Source organism: Syngnathus acus, chromosome 3 (genome assembly GCF_901709675.1).
Source record: "Syngnathus acus chromosome 3, fSynAcu1.2, whole genome shotgun sequence".
In the NCBI taxonomy this organism is placed as follows: domain Eukaryota; kingdom Metazoa; phylum Chordata; class Actinopteri; order Syngnathiformes; family Syngnathidae; genus Syngnathus; species Syngnathus acus.
The window spans coordinates 821,860-839,960 of NC_051089.1; the positions used below are offsets into that span (position 1 = coordinate 821,860).

Here is an 18,101-nt window from a genome sequence, read left to right on the forward strand (position 1 = left end):
TGCATTGGAGTGGATACAAAAAGTAACAGACTTATTTCGATTGGCATCATTTAGTCGAATTGGAAAACATATTTGTGATCAATTTAGCAATTAAATGTTTCCATTGGATTTTGATCCATTAAAAAACAACATTTATGCAAGAAAATGAGTCAGGAACCACTCCATCAATTACAAGTGACTGACGGATCAAGTGACCCCATTATGATTATTATTTGCAGAGATATCGCAAAGACAGATTTGGATGGATTTTCTATTGCGCACGATATGACAGCCATGGCTCTGGCAAATATCAACCGGGCTCAGCCGCCGGCTCACCTCGGCGTTGGGCTCGGCGTTTTCCGAGATCCTGGCCAGGCAGACGTGTTGGAGGAATCTGGGCGCGTGGTCGTTGACGTCCGTGACCTGGATGGTCGCCGTGGCCGTTCCCGCCATGCCTCCGCCGTCCCGGGCTTCCACCACCAGCATGTAGGCCTCCACCTGCTCCCGATCCAGGCCGCCCAAGGCCACCTAGCGAAAGGCGCATTGTTGAAGAACCGGATGCTCGCTGTGTTTGCCGGCTGCCCAAATCCCAAACAAACCGTGACGGTGCCAGTGGCGGGGTTGATGGCAAACATCTCGGAGAAGGCGGCAACGCCCCCCGTCCCGTCCAAGCTGCCCAGAATCCTGTAGGACAGGACGGCGTTCTGGCCCACGGCCGCGTCGTCCAGGTCGGTGGCCGTCATCTCCATCACCGACGTGCCGGCCGGCGAGTTCTCGGCCACGTCGCCGCGGCAACTGGACGCGCAGGTGAAGACGGGAGCGTTGTCGTTGATGTCCCACACGTTGATGATGACGTCGGTGAAGCCCGTCAGGCCCTCGCCGCCTTCGTCCGTGGCCAACACCACAAAACGCCAGGCGGCGCGCTCCTCGCGGTTCAGCGTCCGCTGAGCGTAGATCTTGCCCGTCGCCTCGTCGATGACAAACTCGCTCTCGGCGCCCTGGCCGTGGAGGGAGTAGCGGAGGGCCTCCTGGTCGGCGTCCTTGTCCGGGTCGGACGCTGTCACCTGCGACCCCAAAAGTAGTGAAAGAAGATGAAATACATCAGCATGTACAATCACATCAAATATTTGAAGTCATTCTTTTTCTTAAATTTTTTGCATTTATCATTCGCTATAATTGCATTCATTGTAATTTAATCATACTTTTTTTTTTTTATTTAGGTCAATTTGACCTTAATATTTTTTATAATTGAACGCTTCATGAACAAGAGTAAATAAACAATGCACATTCACCAATTACAATAAATAACAAAATAATAAAACTGAAAAACGCATTTGATATTTTTATTATATTTGTATTATTTTATATTATATTTTCATTTCTGAATGATTATATTCATGTTTTATTTCCTATTTAATTCTTAGATGTGATCACTTACATACTGCAATGAAATCCATGTGGACGAGTTGAATTCCCTTGAATTAGCGCATACCTACCTGCAAGACGAACACGGGCGAGCCATCCAGTTCTTCCGTCACGCTGCCATAGTATTCGTTGACGGTGAACACGGGCGCTTCGTCATTCTTGTTGACCACGTTGACCGCCACGGTGGTGTAGTCCTCCCACTTGCCGTCCGAAGCCAGAACACGCAGCTTGTACCTGCAACGATGACACGACGACTTGGAGAATCAAGATGACAACTGGCGGTAAATGCTCCTCGTGTCCATCCATAGCTCTTTCCCGTGACTTGTGTCAACATCAACAACTGGCACCGGCACTTAGTTCGCTGAGAGTCTTCTCTGTGTGACACAAAGTGCTTTTTTTTTTTTTTAAAATCAGTTCATCTTAATTTTGAGTGGATCAATGCGGTCTACCTTTTATTCTGCTCGTAGTCCAGAGGCTGAGCGATGAAGATGGTCCCCACCTCCGGTTCCACGTCAAACACGCCTCCCGTGTTTCCGGACGTGATCTGGTAGCGCAGCTTAGCGTTCCCGCCTGCGGAAGAGCACATAAGCCTCACCAAAATGGCCGGCGCTCACCGTGACGAGCGGATTGATTTCCTGCGAGGAAACCTCCTCGCGGGAAGTGCTCGTCGCCCGGCCGCCGACGGGCCGGCCGCTCGGTGTTAATGGAGAGCATTAGCGCATGTTAGCGGGGGGAAGTGTAATCAGATAGCGGGCTCGACAAAAGGTGATTACTCGGGCTTGGCATGTGAAGAGACGCTCCTGATGAGAAATCCATAGTAAGTTTATCTTGCTGCCTGCCTGATGGAGGAAAAGCTTCCAGGTGGATGTTTTCAATGCAATGTGGCAAAAGAAAATGTTTGGATCCAGTTCTTGTCCGGGCTCTCACATCAAACTGCACCTATTTGATATTCGCCGACCAAAAAGCTATCCTTCATTTATGCTGAACATGTAGCATGCAATCTCCTTTGCCACTTTCTCGGACTTGTAAAATACAATTTTTCAACTGTTTTCAATTCAGTTCAGGGTCGAGCGGGAACATTTGCTCTGCATACATTGCAGCGCGCACTTCACCCTCTGTATCAAAAGGACAAAAAGTTACGCTGCACTCGGCAAGGTCGGCTTGCTTTTCTCTTGCCGATGTCCAATCACTATGTTCTTTTAAAGCCCTCAAAAGTGCAGTGTGATGACATGTGATTGAAGCGCCGAGCTGTGCATACAGTCGTGAGTAGAGAGATGGAAATGCCCCCCCCCCACACACACACATTTCAGAATTTGTCCCTTCTGCCTCCCCCCCAATTTTTACAGCCATTAAAACAAGTCAGTGCCTTTTCAATGTGTCGTAACACGTTTTTCTGAGCTGCCCTTGAAGGCATAATGAACAGTCGCCGTGCAGACAATCCATCACGCAGATGGCAGATGAGGCAGACGCTGGGGAAAAAATACAAAAATCAGCCTACAAGAGGCCATGTAAAGTCCTCGAATTTTTCCAATGTAAATTGAGCAAAACTGTCAAAAGCAGATTTTCGTCAAGGAGAGACGCAGGGACGTGCAGTCAGGGGAGGCAGTTGAGGCTCTGCCTCACCTATCATCATTACGACAAGTAAAAATTAAATAATAACATAAAATGAGTATTATTTGTATCAATAATTTCAAACATTTTTGTCACTGAAGATCCAACGGCAGAGGACGACGATTTGCCGCTGCGCATCCGCCCGCCCGCCGGCCCGCCTCGCCACTCGCAAACTAATGGCCGCACGCCTGCCAGCGTGGTTCAGACGATTGTGTCACGTAATTCCGATTAGCCTTATGCTAATCGCCATCACGCAACCACGGAGCCGGGATTCGTTAAGGCGTAATTGGCCGTTCTCGGCTTAACACAGCGGAAAAGGTTGTCTTAATTGCAAACGGCGCAGAGTGGGCTAACACCGCGCTTCTTGGCGCCGTTGCTTCCCGTCTCCTCACGCGTGAAACATGAACGCCGCTTGTTGACTTGGGCCCAAAATTGGTTATGTTTCGTAAACGATATCTTTACATGATAACATATTTCTATTTTGAATTCACATGACCTCGAAAGTGTGTTAAGCAACTGCAACGCTAATCCGCCTGATTCTGTTGTCTTTCCAAACGAGACGTCAGGGGTACGTGGATTCGCAACCTTTCTAGACTGCAGTTCACATTGTCCCCCCATGCACTCTGTTTCCTAATTATCCACATGGCTTGAATATTTGCAAATAACTGCGAGGAGCTCAAGGACGGCGGCCGTCAAGGGATGATGCGCGGTGTCCAAACAAAATCAATTGAATGTTTTTTGTTTCCCTCATCTCCCAAGTGGACTCATTTCAAAAGTCTTTGTTTCCCTGGATGACATACACACACACACACATGCAATTTATGGCAACCACGTGAAATACTTAATATAGAAGGAGTCTTTTATATGCAGCATACACAATACGCTCGGCCAATGCAAACTTAATCACACCTTCGTCAATGACTTAAATTTCTGCGACCAGTTGACGCTGGAATCATAAAGTGCAGGTGCTTCACAATCGCAAAATGAAGATCAAATGATATACTGCTTACAAGCTTTGACATGATTATATTGGACTTACTGGGAATTGGATTTACTTTTATTTGCTCTCATCATTTGTGTTTTTTTTTTTTTAATCACTACGCTACGCTGAAGGCTTTTGATTGATACGGTCGCGCCTTTTGCTTCGTATGAATGTGTTGGCGCTTTCAAAGTGCACCACAAAAACAACCTTCAACATCAACGCAAGCATAAAAATCTTTCAGGGCAACGACTCAACTTGGGGCAAACTCTGAAATGCGCCTAACCCCAGCGAGGAGCACTTGACCCCGGCAAACCGTGAAAGCGAGCCCAACCCATCTGCTTTCCAAACGTGGTCCAATCATGCAAGTTGCGGCGGAAAGTAGATGGAGTTTGTCCGCGGGTGTTTTGGACCGACTCTGGCCAGCACGGAGGCTGTAACGAGACCTTTTTTCCGCGCGCGTATTGAGCGGCCGGCCCTGGCTTTTAACGAGACTACACTTGTTTACGGAGAGAATTTATTCCGGCTTTTTGACATCCGACAAACAAGTGGAGGGAGAGTGGGGGGAAAGAAAGACTCACTGGCAGGAGTGGGAAGGAGCTCGCGGACGCTGCCCTACTCTGTGATTTTTATCGATTTTACCGATAATGACGTCCCAAGCGAGGGCTCGCCTTTTAAGTCCAACACAGATGTTGAATTCCTGCACAGCAGCCTCGCTGGTGCCGCAGATTTCAAGTTGTCACATTTGCATCTAATGAGCACTTAATCTGCCCCAAATCACAAGTGCTTTTGACATTGCTGCAATTTTTTCTTTTATTCATCATCACAGACTTTGGCTTTTAGCTTTGCAAAGACATTTGGTAGTGGCAGGTGCCCAACTCTGCACTTAGGCTTGATCGGGATCTCCATGACTAATGATGATAATCACCACAATTACCATTAAGGTGACTCATTTTTTAGAAGCGGGATCAAGCAGGGAGTCAGCGTAATAAATAACGGCGAGATTCTTGAGAAAAATGACGACTTTAATTTCACAATACGATTGATTTTTTTTGTATATATAATATGATTTCAACTATGATCATAATCATATTATTATTTGATTTTTTTATTATTCATTTTTTATTATTATTATTATTGCCCGGAATCCCCCTCTGTTGCAAAATGACATCAATTGAGTGAGTTGGCTCATTTTTTCTAATTAACAGTAAAGGAAATGTCAAAAAGTCCAACTGAGACAAAAGTGGACTTCCGAGGTTGTCAGCGGACAGCGACAAGATGCTAATGGCGCGAATTAACATTTGGACAGCCCCGCCGGGCCCAAGAAAAGCTCTGAGAGCACCCGCAGTGGCCCGCGTAGTAAAAAGCGAACATTATTACCCAGTCTATCTTTTCAGAATTCGAAAGATGTCAGACGAGGAGTGGCGCAGTTCAACCCTCGGAGCAATAATATCGGTTTAAATCTCGGCGACCTAACGAGGACTCTTAATTAGCACTCTATTATCGGCGGGTGGATTGAAAAGGTCAACGGATTGTTACGTTTCTAATATAGCCATATTTTGCACTGTTGATTTCCTCCTGGGCACTCGGTGCCGGCGAGTAATGTATCATATTTGATGCATGATATTTGTTGATGTACATTTGATGTTTGTCATTTACACGGTAATGAACACATCTTGAATGTAGCTCATTTGTAACGTGTCATTTTCAGTGCGCTTGTTTAATGTCGTGTCTCGTGTACAATGATGGGTTTGTCAGCTCAGTGGCCTAGTGGTAGAGTGCCCGCCCTGAGACTGGAAGGTTGTGGGTTCAAACCCCGGCCGGGTCATACCAAAGACTATAAAAATGGGACCCATTGCCTCCCTGCTTGGCACTCAGCATTAAGGGTTGGAATTGGGGGGTTAGATCACCAAAGGATTCCCGAGCGCCGCGGCGGCACCGCTGCTGCTCACTGCTCCCCTCTCCCCCAGGGGATGGATCAAAATCACACGGGGAGGGGTTCAATGCAGAGGACAAATTTCACCACACCCAGATGTGTGTGTGACGATCATTGGGACTTTAACTTGTCATCGGCACCTTCGTCTCCGTCGTTGGCGCTGACGGTGAGGACGGCGAATCCCACGTCGGCGTCCTCGTCTGCGTCCACCTCGTACGCGGTCTGGGCGAAGGCCGGCTTGTTGTCGTTGACGTCGCTGATGAAGACGCGCACGTACGCCGTGTCTGACAGCAACAACGGGGGAGAAACAAAAATTGGAAATCTTTTTACCTCTGAAAATACAAAATTGAAAAAATACCCTTACGAAGAAAAACAATCATTCATTTGTGATTTTCCTCAAAAGTTGTGCCCTACCTTTGACCTGACTAGCAAAGGCGCAGACAAACAAACGGCGTGTCTGCGAGTAGCAAGGACGCAACAACAACAAGAATCTTCCATAAGCCAGAGAAAGCTGCTATTATGAGCGCCTAGTTGTGCCTATTCTGTCTGTCACCTCGCACATCTGTCGCGTCGCTTTGCAGCCTGAGCACAAACGTGTTCACCCACGCCGACGCGCACCAAAATAGGAACGCAAACCGTCCTCCCATCCATCTCCCGCCACTTGTCTGTCGAGGAAAACGCACACACGGATGACACTCGCACACTATTCCGCTTCGAACTCCTTTCCATGCAAAATGTTTGATTCTATTTGATGTCAAAGTATATGTCGCTTTAATTGTTTTGGAGTTTGAGAGGTCACAAGAACAAAAAATATTAGGGTCAAAGTCGTCGTTCCGCTAGACATGTTTATACTCAGCATAAAGAGAAAAAAATCTTTTTCTCCACTTTATGGGTCAGAAAGCAATGTTTTGGGTTTTTCATTTTCCACTGGTCATTTGTAAAGAACAGCAAAATGCAGTCACTATCTCTTTTCTACTGAAAGAAGAGCGTCAACTCTTTTGGTCTACGATCTGAACTTGTTGACTTCACCTCTCTATTTACATGTTTATATTTTGTCATTACCTCCGGGAGGTGGGGGGGAAAAAAAGAATCTACTCAAGTATTTGTACTTTATGTCCCACCGGTGCCTGCCACGGATGGAAAAGCGCTCCCGAGCAGCTATCATCGCTTGCAGAGCACGGAAGAAGCAAATAAAGCCAATCCAAAAAGACGGAAGCTGGGTGGCCACCCGGCACGGCGCCACGAGATGATGTCGTGTTGCAAGGACGAGTGCGAAAAGTCGCATGAAGCAGCTGAGCGAGCCGCCTTGACCAGGTTGGCACTCCAAACAATCACACCGCCAAGTGCGCCCGTTTGGAGACTTCTTTTCCATACAAGCGCGTTCTAGGGAACTTTTCGAAAATGAGAAGCACAGATTGTTTTTCTTTCCCACAGCTAACATGGAATGAGGATCCAAGTTTTTTAGACAAGACACAAGGCACGCTTGTCGGCCATCTGCTTCAGCGGAAGGTTACGCGTGACAAACGAGGAGCTTAGGATGGGAATGAAAATGAGTTCAGGTGTTTTCCTAGCAACCCCACATATGTTCTACAACACGTTTGACACTGAGACTTTGCCGACTTTAGTTAAAAAAACGCTAGCACGCTCGTATCGGATGAGTTGACCAAAAGCATATTGTCCTCCGTCCTCCCTCGCCTTTCCTCAACGCTTCTTTCCGAACGAGCCGTCTGGCCGAGCATCTGCTCGCCTCCCGCACTTTGCGAGGCACGTATGCGCTTCATCTGTCGCCGCGGAAAACAAATGGAGCCTTAAATGAAGCGCAGCTGTCCAAGCATCCCACAAAGGTCTCCCTCCTCTCGGTGGCTCATTGCTAAACGGCGGCCGCGTCGGTGCCGGTCGGTCATCGACACAATTGTCGTATTGTGGGACTTTAAGGTCCATACGTAAGGAAGGCCCGATTATCAGGTGTGTTGTGTATTTTTCCTTACATAGGTTCAACAATAGCTTCTTCCTTCTCCTTTTTTTGAACATGTCGATTTATGTTCCTTATTGGCATAACGTGAAATTATGTGAAAATGTGAAAAATGATTTTGTGTTTGGTCGATCTTATGTTCTAAAATAAATTTCAAACTTCAACTTCAACAAATCATAGAAATTATGACTCAGTCACAACATAGGCCATGCCCCCAAAATTTGGTCCATTAAAATGTTGGGACGAATTTTCACGGACATCCACTTGTTTGCCTTTGCGTGACTCCTCCGGGCTCTCATTATTTCTGTCGGCCGTTGTCGTTTTAGCTAGAGAAACATGTCTACCGGAGCTGTAACGGCACCACCAAAAAATCTTTTTTGCTGGTCCATTTCTCTGTTTTGAATTCCCAGCAAACAAAAGTGCTTGTCTTTTGTGCAAGCTGGAGCGGATTTGATAACTCTGCTAGAAGTGCAGCAATCAAGAGTGCTTTTCACGCTGACTGATTTTTGTTGTCTTTTCAGTTGTTGTCGAGCCAAAACAACACCTTGCTTATCTGCAAAGTTGTAAGGCAACAGGTGCTGTTCTAACACCTTTCCCTCAGGACGTTTTAGTCCACCAAAAGGAAAAAAAAAGCCTTTTCAACAAATCTCATGTCCTCGACAGCTGGTAAAAAAAAATATACAGTAAGAACGAACACTCAAGTGGCTCTTTTAACATCAACGGATCACATTCATATCATTTGAAATTGAAGCGTCCAAACGATGGCATCTATCATAAAAATACAAAAGAAAGCATATCAAATATATTATGGCTTGTTTGCTCACTTGGAACATCTCCAAATGTTCCAGCCAAAGCACGAGCTGTCGAGTACTTCTCGTGATTCTCAACAAGACAAAAGATGAATCAAGGCATTTTTGAGCAAAGTCCATTAGGGAGTTTTTGGGGGTGTTTCGCCCTTCAAAAAAAGCCTTCAAAGTATCTGAGAGACTGCGCACTTGACATGTTTTTGAAGATCATTCCAAAGCAATTAGTGCCTTCAAATATTCTTTGATCCTCAGTTCTGCTTCGCTACAAAAGGACGAGGCTACGACAATCCATTAAATGGAGTTCTTACCGGAATTGGGCTGCCCGTGTTTGCCGGGTCTGGCCGACTCCCAACCGTCCACCGATTGGACCTCCAACAGGTAGGAGCTTTTGGTTTCCCGGTCAAAAACGGTCTGCGTGTAGATGAAACCCAACTCGGGGTCGATGCGGAAATACTGGTGATCGCCGCTCCGATCCTCAAGCAGCGAGTAGGCGATCTAGAACATGCCATCAAAAACGGGACTTCAAATATCAATGTTTGGTTTCTTTTTTTTAGTACGTGTCTGTGACTGCACATTTCACCTTCCCGTTGAGGCCCAAGTCCAAGTCGTTGGCGGACACCTGAAACACCAAAGTTCCCGATTGGGCGCCCTCGGTCACCGAGGCCTCGTAGATGGAGGATGTGAAAAATGGGACGTTGTCGTTCACATCTGGAAAATTGGGGAGACGGGGGTTGGGGAGAAACTTCAATTTATTCATTGATTTCTCACGTACGTACAAGTACATAAGACTGCATGGGTTTAGGGTTTGGGCCGAAGGCGTTAGCATTGACAGTAAAGGGGCTAAGACGTTAGCGTTGACAGTAAAGGGAGGGGCTCAGGCTAGGGGCTACATTATATTAGCGTTTAGGAGTGAAGACTTGGAGTTCGGGACCAACCAGCACTAGGGTAAGTGGCTTGGGACTAGTTTAAGGGTCTTGGGTTAAGTGGCGGCCACCAAACAAGAAGGCCAGACTTGATGACTTATTCTCAATATACAGAAACCTTTGGTCCAAATATGGCAAGTACCAGTATTTTGAAGCAGAAAATAGACAGTTCAAAATGGAGAGCTGGTTGTAAGATGTTGGAAGCTCAACCGCAAAAGGAGGCTTGCGTGCAGATTGATGGCTGCCCATTAGATGGCTCCTTCGAAGATGAGGTACAGACATTACACCCATGCAGTGTTTGGGGACTCAAGAATGAGGGCTGGGATTGTTCTTGCATTTCCTGAAAGGTAGTCATTTTTGGAAATGAGGCTACGCAAGTTGGTGTATTGCACTTTTTTCTGAGTGGCTGCACTTAAGCATGCGGGCGTTGACCTTTTGTTTATGACAACACTTTATCTCTGGCATTTGAGAACGCATTTGCAATTACAGAGCCCAACCTTTGGGTTCCACAGAAGTTACATTGACGCTTCAAACGTGACAAGAAGTCTTGCGGCGTCTTCTCTTCTCTTGCCCTGACACTTCTTTTATTCTCTCGCTCAACTGTCAAGCTCTGCGGTCGGACCAAAGGGGGAGCTTTGCCGGGCTGTCGTTCTGACTTCTAAAGGCTGCGGGAAGATGAAAAAGCATTCGAACTCTGGACAAATACCAGCTAACTCAGGGATGTGTCGACAGAGGGCCGAACATAAGAAAAAAAGAAGAAGAAAAAAAGAGGGAAGCGCTTCTGGTGTCGGTGGAACACACAGTGTGAGCAAAACGTCTTATTCTTTCCTCCACTGAAGCGAAACATTCCAGTCAAGAAATTATTCCACAAGGCAAGCCCATTTGCTGGGATTTGATTTGAGATCTTTATATTCCATTCTGGGGGAAAAAGACCAAAAAAATCTACAAATGATTGGGAAATGGCAAACGCTAGAGACAGTATGGAGTGTACGCTTGGGTTTAGGTGGTCGGATTAGCTTAGCCTTAAAGATAACATTCATGAAGAAAAATGGAATGCTGGAGAAGAGTAAGACTGTGGAAAAATGGCCGGCTTTCTATGGTCTTAGGGTGGTTAAATTTTTTATTCCACACGGTTGTTTGACAAGAGCCTCTCGTCGTCTGCCAGACTCCACATCTATTTTTCATTCACAGCGGTGTCAAGATGAGGTTTGCAGCTCCGATCGGACAGATCAATAGCCGACAAAGCCGTGACACGGCGCCGCCAGGACTGCCTTGAAGCCGCGGAGAGGGAAGAGATGATTCTATGGCGTCATCGAGCAGAAACTCCAGTCAAGGAGAAAAAAAAAACAGATGTTCAATAGACTCCATCGGTAAAGCGACTGGAAGTGAGCAAGAATGCGCCACATTTCAGTTGAATCCACTCTGGAAAGGGGCGGGGCCTAATGTCACAAAGTCTCAGCTAGTTTCATTAGTTCTTGCTGGACTAAGGTCAAGACTTGCTGTTCTGGGGCTAGGTGAAAAGAAAACGGGATTAGGGGCGAGGGGGGTAGAAATCAGGACTAGGGTTGAGCTAGGCTTCAGAGACGATGGTGTCAATCTCAAAAGCAGCCCGTCACATTATTAGGAACGGGATTGCGAGGTTATGCCAACAACGGGAGACCGAAGACCGACCTGTGACGTTGACGAAGACGGTGGTGAAGGCAGCCAACGGGACGGCGGCCACGTTCTGGGCTCGAACCCTCAGCATGAAGTTTCGGGTGGTCTCGTAGTCCAGAGGCTCCGCCACCAGGATGGAGGCCGAGCCGTCTTCACGGTTAGGCGTCAAGTAGAAGCGGACGGGCATGTTGGTCTCCGGGACCATGCCGTCCTCCAGATTATACGTCACCCTGGGGTCCCCCAGTGGGGAGGTGGCCTTGATGGTCTGGTTGTTTGGAGAGAGGTCACAGAAGATTAAATCCCCTGACCCAAACCAAAGATTTTGTCCCCTTGTTGCAACACACGCAGAGGTCCACCTGAGAAAGTTGTGATCTCCAGGCTGTTGGGGTCCTGAACTCTCTCCCCCGTTGTTTTACTTGTATGTTAATCGTGTACTGTGTCTCGTCACCGTGGGATAGGGGAAACGGAATTTCGGTTTCTTTGTGTGTCTTAGCATGAAGGAATTGACAATAAAGCTGACTCTGACTCTGACTCTGAAAAACCAATCTCTGTCACGTTAGCTTTAAATTGTACGCCCCGGTCCAGATGAAATCTTTTAATCCATTCCCACCTCCAGAGAGCTCCTGGCACATTCAGCTCTTCTACTTAGCGGAAAGCGATCAGCCCCCCGTGTTTTACGGCGCGCAATAACGTAAAGTCAAATATTAAGGCCGTAAATTTCCGGCGAGGCTCCGACATGCGAAAACCCGGCGGGATCTTACAACGCCATCTTCCCCGCCACTCCCGCCTCATTCTTGCTTGGCTAATTAAGGCCAAAGCCATGTAGAAGACACGGCCGCACGCTCCCAATTAAGCTCCAAAACGCCATCTTGGACAGGACGCCGGTGACCTCGTTGAATCCGGTCAAGCCCCCCGAACGCCGGAGCCGCCGTAATGAGACGGCGGCTGGCAAACATGGCCGCTTAAAGGCGGGGAGAGCGCTCGTTTCCACGGCCGAGGCATTAGCAACATCGCTGTCAGGCCTATAACCCCAAGCCTCACTCGTAGCCAGAACTCGGCCCGGAGTCAGAAGTGCGCGTTAATCAGACACTGGCTGGCAAACATGCTGATGAAAAGCATCCTGGAATGTTCCAATTTCCCCACCGCCGGGCGCTTTTGGCATTTTCACGGGCTGCCATTTTGGGAGATCCCGTCGGCTCAACGTGAAGGACCCTCGGCGGCCGCTTTGTTTCCATCCTCGCAGCGCAAATATCAATCAGCGGCTCTAATGGACTTAATTGCTTTGGAGAGGCGCTGGGAAAACACTCGTGATTAGCGGAGAAGGCATAAACGCCAGTGCGGATGAATAATGAAAGATGGCGATTAGTGAACATCTGCAGCGCGCTCAAAATGAGGCTTTAGCATGTTGCCGTTTTGTCTTTTTAATTTGTTTGCTCAACCTCGTGTCAAAGAGGTCCAACTTGTTTACAGGTTCACATGGATGGCTAATAATCCAGCCTTTGAAATGCTTTTCAAAGCCATTCGGGGTTCCTAAATGGAAAAAGAAATGCGCTTTTAGCTTGAAAGTGCAAATGCCGTCCGGTCGGTTTCTCGGGATGATTACAACGCATCTGCATGCAGGGCGAAGAAGCTCTTCGGGTTGCCGCGAGCTTTCAACGTATAAAGCGGATTAAAAAATTGAATTCAAAAACTCAACAAATGACCATCTTCATCAAGAGATCATTTGCTTCTACTTTTTGTTTGTTTGTAGATTTCAAAACAAGATGATTGACAATAGTCATGATATTTTAGGATTCAAGTTTTTGAGTCTGCTCAGGTGCACCATTTTGCTCCCGGAAAATAAAACATCAGGCACCAATCAACCTCGTGCCTACATTTTCATGGCAAATAAATGAGTATCATCAAATTTGGATGTGAAGACGGCATCAGCGCAAAATAAAAGCTTGGCAATTTCACGTCACCCATCTGTTTCCATTTGGAGCCCTTTTGACAAATTCCCCAGCAGGAGTTTGTCAAAGTGCGTGCCTTGGAATTTGACCAAATTGTGGTTTCAAAGCCAAATGGCAAAATTCCATTTGGCGTTGTCAAAAAAAGAAAAGAAAAGCTAAGTTGCAAAACTTGGCACACGGCTCGTCTCTCTGGTTGACCTGTGCTCGCTATTGTTCCAGCAGCTCGGGAGCCGTCCGTTTCACAAAGGTCGAAAGTTGCACCAAAAATGGCTGCTTCAAACCAAAATGGCTGACTTGCACTTCCAATTTGGCCGTGGGCCTTTCGATCTTGTTCTGCTCGTCGAGCCCGCCCAATTTTTGTCGAGCGGCGTCGAGGGCTGATTCTGTTTTTTTTTTTTTTTTCACGTTAATAATTCATGGAGCGGTTCATACATTTTAATACAAATGCCAAATTATGCATACGCCTCTCAGTAGATGAATGTGTCATTCGGAAGTGGAAAACGAATATCGATTGGATGCAACCATGTTGATTATAGTCTTCACCCGGTTTCTAAAGTTGAAGGACCAACAGTTCGGGGAATAAGAGAGAATATTAAATCTAGATATTGACAAACATGTTGACTGACAGACCTTTATATTACGTTCCTTCCTTCCTTCCTTCCTTCCTTCCTTCCTTGTTTTCTTCCTTGTATTCTTCCTTCCTTCCTTCCTTCCTTCCTCCCTTCCTTCCTTCCTTCCTTCCTTCCTTCCTTCCTTCCTTCCTTCCTTCCTTCCTTCCTTCCTTCCTTCCTTCCTTCCTTCTTTCCTTCCTTCCTTTCTTCCTTGTTTCCTTCCTTCCTTCCTTGTTTTCTTCCTTGTTTCCTTCCTTCCTTCCTGCCTTCCTTGTTTCCTTCCTTCCTTCCTCCCTCCCTTTGTTTTCCACTTTACGCACGTTTTGTGGGTTTGAATGCGACCAGTGCGGGACTTACCACGACAGGCGTGTCGCGCACGGTGTTTTCGGGTATGACCACGGCGTAGCTTTCCTTCTCCCACTGCGGCGGCTGGTTCTTCACGTTGGTGATGGTCACGGCCAGTTCCACGGAGCTGCTTCGGTTCCCGCCGTCGGTGGCCACGATCTCACGGGTGATGTAGGTCCTCTGAAGCCACAGCAAATGAACGAATTTTGAGAGCAAATGCCAGTGAGTCAGTCATAAGTGAGGCTGTTTTGCAAAATGGCAGTCAAAAAGGCTAAACAGTCCATTTGGTGCACTTTGTTATTTATGAGATGATGGCACATCAGAGTTCCCTGTATGGTGGAGTTTTTTTTAAAGGAAAATAAAAAGTAAAAAGCAGGCATTTCCAAATGTATCACTAATGCATTGCTACTTTTTTTTTTTATAAGCCCCAAAAGCAGGTTTTTGCATTTGATTTTGATCAGTAAAACAAAACAACTCGTTGATGCTGCACGATGATTTGCATGCATGTCCACATTTAATTCCAATTTAGACGTCTTAAAGGGGAAGTCAACCCCAAAATGTTATTAGTAATAATATGCTCCTGCCACCTGTGATGTCATTTTCATTCGACAGAAAGTGGCAAAATGGCCGCCCCTGAGAGGGATCAATCAAAACGGGTGAATTTTGCACTCCCGCAACATACTATAAAAAAAAAAAGAATCTTCCCCTGCAATTGTATTTTTTATGAATAATGGGGAATAAATTTGCGATGGCCGTTGGATCCTTATCGCCTCTTCCATTTGACGCGCCAAGCTAATCAAGCTAATGCTGCCACTTGCAATGTCTTCATCTCAATCAAACGGCACAAGCGTGCGGCGAAGCGCTAATGACGGATGCCGTTCGTCACATTTCCATGCTTGGAGGAGCGAGCCACGCTTTCTCCCTGATTGCGCAGACGTCTGGCGGCCAGCCGGCCGGCCGTCTGATTGGTTCAACGCCGGAGCCCTTTCTTCGCTGAAAGCAGACGCAGGCCGATATTTCCTCGGGCCGCGCACGATTAACGACGTGCGCAATCTCTCGGAACACGCACCGGCAATCCAAGAAATTGCACGTCGCCGAGATGGCCGCGGTGATAAAAGTCCAACGGGAGGAAGAAGTTTCCCACGGGAACAAATGCACTCGGGACGCAATGTTTTACAGCCGGGGAAAATATATTTTTAGACGAGTCGCTACACCAAATGATTGTGATCGTTTGGCAATTATGATTCTATCATGATACAGCAGTTTCCTGTACTAGAAGAAAACCAGCTACAGTATCTATGGACTGCAACGATCTGCTTAAAAATACAGATACAATACATCATTACCGTATTTTCCGCCCTAAAAGGCGCACCGGGTTATAAGGCGCACCTTCAATGAACGGCCCATTTTAAAACTTTGTCCATATATAAGGCGCACCGGATTATAAGGCGCATAAAATAGAAGCTATACTGCATCAAACTGAGGTTGACTAGGGTTGCGGTATGCATCCACTAGCCAATAACCAACGAGCCCTCTGTAAACAATCGCGTTTCTCAAACGATCTCCTATAAAATGATCAGAACTGACTAAAGTTCGATCTAACGCATTGGTACTACTTACCTATGTTTCCCTTCCATATCGATCCGTAGATTTACTCGAAACATAAACAGAGCAGCCTATTTTGACATGAAATAGCCTGGTACGTATAGCAGCTATCGCAATAGCATTACCCATCCGCAAAGTCTCACGAGCCTCAGTTCGCAATCTCCCATGAGCCTCAGCAAAGTGTAAACAATCGCGTTTCTCAAACGATCTCCTATAAAATGATCAGAACTGACTAAAGTTCGATCTAACGCATTGGTACTACTTACCTATGTTTCCCTTCCATATCGATCCGTAGATTTACTCGAAACATTAACAGAGCAGCCTATTTTGACATGAAATAGCCTGGTACGTATAGCAGCTATCGCAATAGCATTAGCCATCCGCAAAGTCTCACCAGCCTCAGCTCGCAATCTCCCATGAGCCTCAGCAAAGTGTAAACAATCGCGTTTCTCAAACGATCTCCTATAAAATGATCAGAACTGACTAAAGTTCGATCTAACGCATTGGTACTACTTACCTATGTTTCCCTTCCATATCGATCCGTAGATTTACTCGAAACATTAACAGAGCAGCCTATTTTGACATGAAATAGCCTGGTACGTATAGCAGCTATCGCAATAGCATTAGCCATCCGCAAAGTCTCACGAGCCTCAGCTCGCAATCTCCCATGAGCCTCAGCAAAGTGTAAACAATCGCGTTTCTCAAACGATCTCCTATAAAATGATCGGAACTGACTAAAGTTCGATCTAACGCATTGGTACTACTTACCTATGTTTCCCTTCCATATCGATCCGTAGATTTACTCGAAACATTAACAGAGCAGCCTATTTTGACATGAAATAGCCTGGTACGTATAGCAGCTATCGCAATAGCATTAGCCATCCGCAAAGTCTCACGAGCCTCAGTTCGCAATCTCCCATGAGCCTCAGCGAAGTGTAAACAATCGCGTTTCTCAAACGATCTCCTATAAAATGATCGGAACTGACTAAAGTTCGATCTAACGCATTGGTACTACTTACCTATGTTTCCCTTCCATATCGATCCGTAGATTTACTCGAAACATTAACAGAGCAGCCTATTTTGACATGAAATAGCCTGGTACGTATAGCAGCTATCGCAATAGCATTAGCCATCCGCAAAGTCTCACGAGCCTCAGCTCGCAATCTCCCATGAGCCTCAGCAAAGTGTAAACAATCGCGTTTCTCAAACGATCTCCTATAAAATGATCGGAACTGACTAAAGTTCGATCTAACGCATTGGTACTACTTACCTATGTTTCCCTTCCATATCGATCAGTAGATTTACTCGAAACATTAACAGAGCAGCCTATTTTGACATGAAATAGCCTCGCGGGTACAACAGCTATTCGGTGACGCCCCCTGACTACAGTTGCCGTAATGCTGGGAAGCGATGCGACCTTGTAATTTACTAGTCGTACTAAAACGTACTGAAACATTTTGGCAGAGCACTGTGTACAACCAGTATGGATCAACAAATTCATCAGTTGATCCATATATAAGGCGCACTAGCCTATAAGGCGCACTGTCGGCTTTTGAGAAAATTTTAGGTTTTTAGGTGCGCCTTTTAGGGCGGAAAATACGGTACATTTTTTTTACAACAGCTTTTGCCCTAAAAAAATGATCAAATAAAATCAATAACGCCGAAAAAATGTACGTAAAAAAAGCAAAATACCCACGGCCTTAAGTGAAAATGACCAAACAAAGAAATTCATAAACTTGTTTTCCAAAAGAAAGCTGTGCGCGCAAATGAAAATCTCGAGACGAAGGTCACACTCCCCGATTTTCTGGATTTTTTTCACGTGGTTCAAGTAGCAACTTTTGTTTTCATGTTTCGACGATCTCAAGCTTGTTCTTTGCACTATTTGTTAGACATCTTTCTTATATTTATCATTTTGTTGCAATTGTTAACAAAATAAGAGTTTTTTTCCTCCAGTGTGTTGATTTGACCTGTTCATAAATCTGCGTTGACCTCTTTTTTAAAGTCACGACTATAAGACTTTGATATTGTTGCGTTTCAATCGAGTACAAATGAAGTCAAACTCCATCTTTTGTACCTAATGCTGCGTCCGAGCGCCTACCTGCGAGATGGGCTGGTTGACGTACACCCAGCCGGTCAACGGGTTTACCCTGAGGTACTCCGGTTGTTCGCCGGACATGGAGTAGGTGACGGCGGCGTTGGTTCCAAAGTCGTCGTCGTGGGCCGCCACTCTCAAAAAACTGGTCCCGATCATGGTGTCTTCTCGAAGGAAGTCTGCAAAGAAACAATTGGGCCACTTGTTGAACG

At 46.3% G+C, this 18,101-nt stretch overlaps 1 protein-coding gene across 1 annotated transcript in view; it reads right to left on the bottom strand.

Annotated features, from left to right (window-relative positions):
- si:ch211-186j3.6 (neural-cadherin) overlaps positions 1–18,101 on the bottom strand; it is a 106,929-nt gene that overhangs the window by 40,859 nt on the left and 47,969 nt on the right. Inside the window, exons 11-20 of the mRNA XM_037246953.1 lie at positions 17,896–18,068; positions 14,205–14,372; positions 11,303–11,552; positions 9,289–9,416; positions 9,017–9,203; positions 6,071–6,214; positions 1,854–1,974; positions 1,476–1,638; positions 579–1,043; positions 316–507 (exon numbers count right to left, since the gene is read on the bottom strand). Of these exons, the coding sequence (XP_037102848.1) occupies positions 316–507; positions 579–1,043; positions 1,476–1,638; positions 1,854–1,974; positions 6,071–6,214; positions 9,017–9,203; positions 9,289–9,416; positions 11,303–11,552; positions 14,205–14,372; positions 17,896–18,068 (1,991 nt within the window). The remainder of the gene's footprint in view (positions 1–315; positions 508–578; positions 1,044–1,475; positions 1,639–1,853; positions 1,975–6,070; positions 6,215–9,016; positions 9,204–9,288; positions 9,417–11,302; positions 11,553–14,204; positions 14,373–17,895; positions 18,069–18,101) is intronic.